General features: G+C 42.9%; 1 protein-coding gene across 1 annotated transcript; it reads right to left on the bottom strand.

The window, feature by feature from the left end:
- Positions 1-355: 355 nt before the first annotated feature.
- LOC136354224 (uncharacterized) lies at positions 356-3,509 on the bottom strand. Its single transcript, XM_066305914.1, has 3 exons — positions 3,459-3,509; positions 1,121-1,213; positions 356-1,030 (listed from the first exon to the last, which is right to left on the bottom strand). Exons 1-3 carry the CDS (start codon positions 3,507-3,509, stop codon positions 356-358), a joined length of 819 nt encoding a protein of 272 aa, XP_066162011.1.
- Positions 3,510-3,672: the final 163 nt, after the last annotated feature.

Genomic DNA, 3,672 nt, shown 5'->3' with positions numbered 1-3,672 from the left:
TTTCTAAAGGAGCTTATATGTTACAAGGACTTGATGGCGAAGTTTTTGGAAGAGCTCTTAATGGCAAATATCTAAAAAAGTTTTATCCAAGTGTTTGGATCAATTCATGATTTGGTTGTGTTATACCGATACATGTTAGCCGATGTGTTGACATCGTCTTTAGATGGCCGATATGAGTTATATCGCCCTTAGCATTTTTATCTTATCACAATCGGTTGTATTGAGCCGATGTTTGTGTTCTATTGTAATTTTGTCACTGTTTGATATACATTACAAAATTAAGGGGGCATATACATTACAAAATATGGACTTCGAAAACAAAATTTATATTACAGCAGAATTGTTCATTCGGAAGTTACAAGCTTATGAATAGCCGATATAGCCCGTTGCCTAATTTGTTCACTTCTTCTATGGCCTGGGCATCGGCATCATCAGTTCCAGGGATTGTCTTCATGGATTTATTCATATCGGCTAGGTGCTTGATAGATACTTTCAATTTGGATCTCTGTTCTTCGATGGCTCTTGGGAGATCGGCAAGTTTCTGCTCTTCTAATGCCAACTCAGTGTTGCAAGCTTTCAACTTGGGTAGCAGTTCAATCTTGCGACTCTTCAGCCGATCTACATTAACTTGGATAGAACTTGGCCCAGAGATCATTCCATCAAGTTTGGCTTTTTCCTCGTTGATTGATTGCCGATTGGCTTGGATGGTGGCTGCAAGTTCTTTTCCCTCCCGCCGATCGGCTATCCTTTGCCTGGCTCTTTCCAATTTGAATTGGTATTGTTCAAGAAATACCGCTGGAGAAATCACCTCAACTACATCGTCGGGGATCTGGTCTTGGATTTCTCCAAACCTTGCTCTTATTGGCCCACAGTCGACAACTAGCGCTTCTAGAGAGCTCTCAAGCCGATGTGCTATATCTTTTAGAGTGTCCTTCAAGCCATCGGCAAGAGGAGTTTGAGCCTTGCTGGAAGTTTCCTCTTCATCATCCATGAACTGCCTTATATCAAAGGAGAACATGTCGGCTAGAGCCTGGAAAGGAAAAAGGGTGAGATTGTTAGTTATTGAAAAACTTAGAGAAGCCGATATGAAATTTTTAGTAAGAAAACTAATAGGGATAGCTGGAGCTGGTTGATCTTCAACATGATGGCTACCCTTAGCCGATGGTGCATGTTCGCTTGATTCATGTTGGATAGGAGTTGGAGAACGAATCGGCTGAAAATATAGAATTGAGTTAATATTGGTTGGTTGGAATTTAAGAAAATTTTTAAAAGGATAGATTACCGAAGGAGGTGGTGCTGGTTTCTTCTTGGCAGCCAATTTTTTCTTCTATAAATAAAAGTATTTAAGTCAAGATCGGCTAGAAGAATTCGAAAAGAAATCGAGTTGTAAATATGTACCCGAGGTTGATAGGTTGATGAATTGGAGTTGGTGAAGTTCTCTGAGGAGCAGGGATGTTGGCTGATGGTGTTTTCTCTATTGCGTCATTCAGATCGGCAGCTGCATCATCAATTGGTTCCTCTATTTTGGCTTCATCTAAGAACTTCTCCACCTCCGGGTCTATATTTGGTAGATCATCGGCTGCTGCAACTTTTTGTTTCTTTGGGGCCTTTTTCTTTGTAGCCGATGGAGCAGCAGCCGATGGTTTGATCCTCTTTCTTTTTCCAGCTTCGGAGGGGATCGGTTCACGAGCTTGCCCATGAAGTAGTGTTGCTGTTTTTGGGGCATTGTAGCCAATTGTTGAAGGTGCTAGTCCACCACCATTTGGCAATAGCCCTGCAACGTACTTAATGTTTTCCCCACTTTGACTGACATGGGGAGGAGAAGATTCTGTAGTCTGCAAATAAGGAGAAGAAAGTTAAAGATATTTTCTAAATCAGCTTGTAGTAAAGGAATCAAACAAAATAAAGTATGTTTACCTGTTGGGACCATGTCTGGAAATATGTCAGTCAAGTACATGGAAGCCGATTGGTGGAAAAGGTGTTTCTTCCATTCTGCCCATCATCGGTCAAAAGTTGTACTTTTCAGCGTAGCCAGTTCAATATTTTCGATGCTACCAAGAGGGGTCCTTGTATGTTTAGCAATCGGTCCATCATCAGAGCCGATATGATTTCTCCTCTAGTCTAGATTTTGTCTAAGAAGTACAAGGTGATCGGCAGTTGACTCATTCCCACTTGTCTGACAGCACTCATAGGGTAATAAAATTCATATGAAATTTGGATGTTTCTGCCTTGGTGAATGCCGACAGGGAGTATGCAAGGGGAGATGTCTGCTATAAAGACTTCCCTGGATTTCTCAAATTTATCGGATTTAATTTCATCAAATCTGAAATCGGCTGGTAGCTCGAAATCTGCAAAGTATTCATACACAAACCAGCTTCGAGAGTCCTTTGGGAATCCATCATAAAAATTGCCGAACCAGTTCATGAAGAGGTCAGCCGACAGCTCTGATCCAGGATAAGTAGATGTTGCCTCTCCAAAAGATATGCATCGGCGAGTTATAATTTCATTCCCTTCATCATCTATGGTTGATTCAACTGAGAGGAAATCGGCTTCAAATAAAGCTGGTCTTTTGGCCACCCTTATGGTATGTAGGTTGAGCCATATTTGCAACAGCCACCAAGGGCCACCAGTGCCGATTACAGAATTGGTAGCAAGCCTAGTCGATGCAGAACTTAGAGTGTGATATAAGTATCCTAGCAAGTACTTGCCCAAAGGGAATTGTCTCTTATTTACTAGGGCTTCGGCTATATGTTGCCAGTTGGTGGTTGAGCCACAACTTTGGCCACAGAATAAGAATTTTTCTAGCCACATCATCAGGAAAGCTACATGTTCTTTAGGGGTTACAGGGCCAATTCCCATGTTGATGGTGATGAAGCCAGTCCAACCTCCAATACTCCTGGTCTTAAAAGCAAATTGGTTCTCGGTATTCAAACTGACTGGGTTTGCTGATGAGGTTACATCTAAGCCAGTAATCATAGTTATGTCCAAGAGAGTTGGTGTCATTGGTCCTTGGTTAAATAAGAAAGCATTTATAGTGTTGGACCAAAAATAACTTGCAGCCGATAGCATGGGTTCATCTTTGGCCATATCGGCTACAGTAAGGGCAAGACATTGGGCGATTCCTAATTCTTCCCAATGACCTTGTTTGCTAGCCGATGCCCTCTTGTACCAGTTTGACCAGATCTTGACTGCCCATGGCCAGGATTTGAAGGTTCCATTCTAGTGACATAGGCTAGGGTTGGTTAGCCTGAATGGGGTTCTATTTGTCTCAGCATTTATGAGCTGAGTGGGATCTGTGTTGCCGATTGGACCCAGGAAAAATCGGTTAGAGTGAGCTAGGCTTGGGATTGCGATTTGATGGGACAAGTGCTACAGTAAGAGAGGGGAAAAAAGAGCAGATTATGAGAGGAAAACCAATCTGTAACGAAAAAGTTGGGGTTTAGCCGATTGGGGTTTACCTCAGGGAACTCGATGGCCGGAGCGCTTGAAGGAGTGAAGGAAGTCGACATCGCCGAAGTTGAAGTTACCGCTGAACGGGGGATCGCCTGTGGATTCGCCGGTGGGCTCGGGGAGATCGCTGGAAGGATCAAGTGCGGTTGTGGCTAGAGCGGTGAAAACGGAAGTGACGGCGTGAAATTTTTCAAGCGACGGTTACTACTTAAAAAGAGGCGC

Source organism: Oryza sativa, chromosome 11 (assembly GCF_034140825.1).
Source record: "Oryza sativa Japonica Group chromosome 11, ASM3414082v1".
NCBI lineage: Eukaryota > Viridiplantae > Streptophyta > Magnoliopsida > Poales > Poaceae > Oryza > Oryza sativa.
Note: the sequence above shows the minus strand (reverse complement) of the source record. Positions and strands in the feature narration are given on the sequence as shown.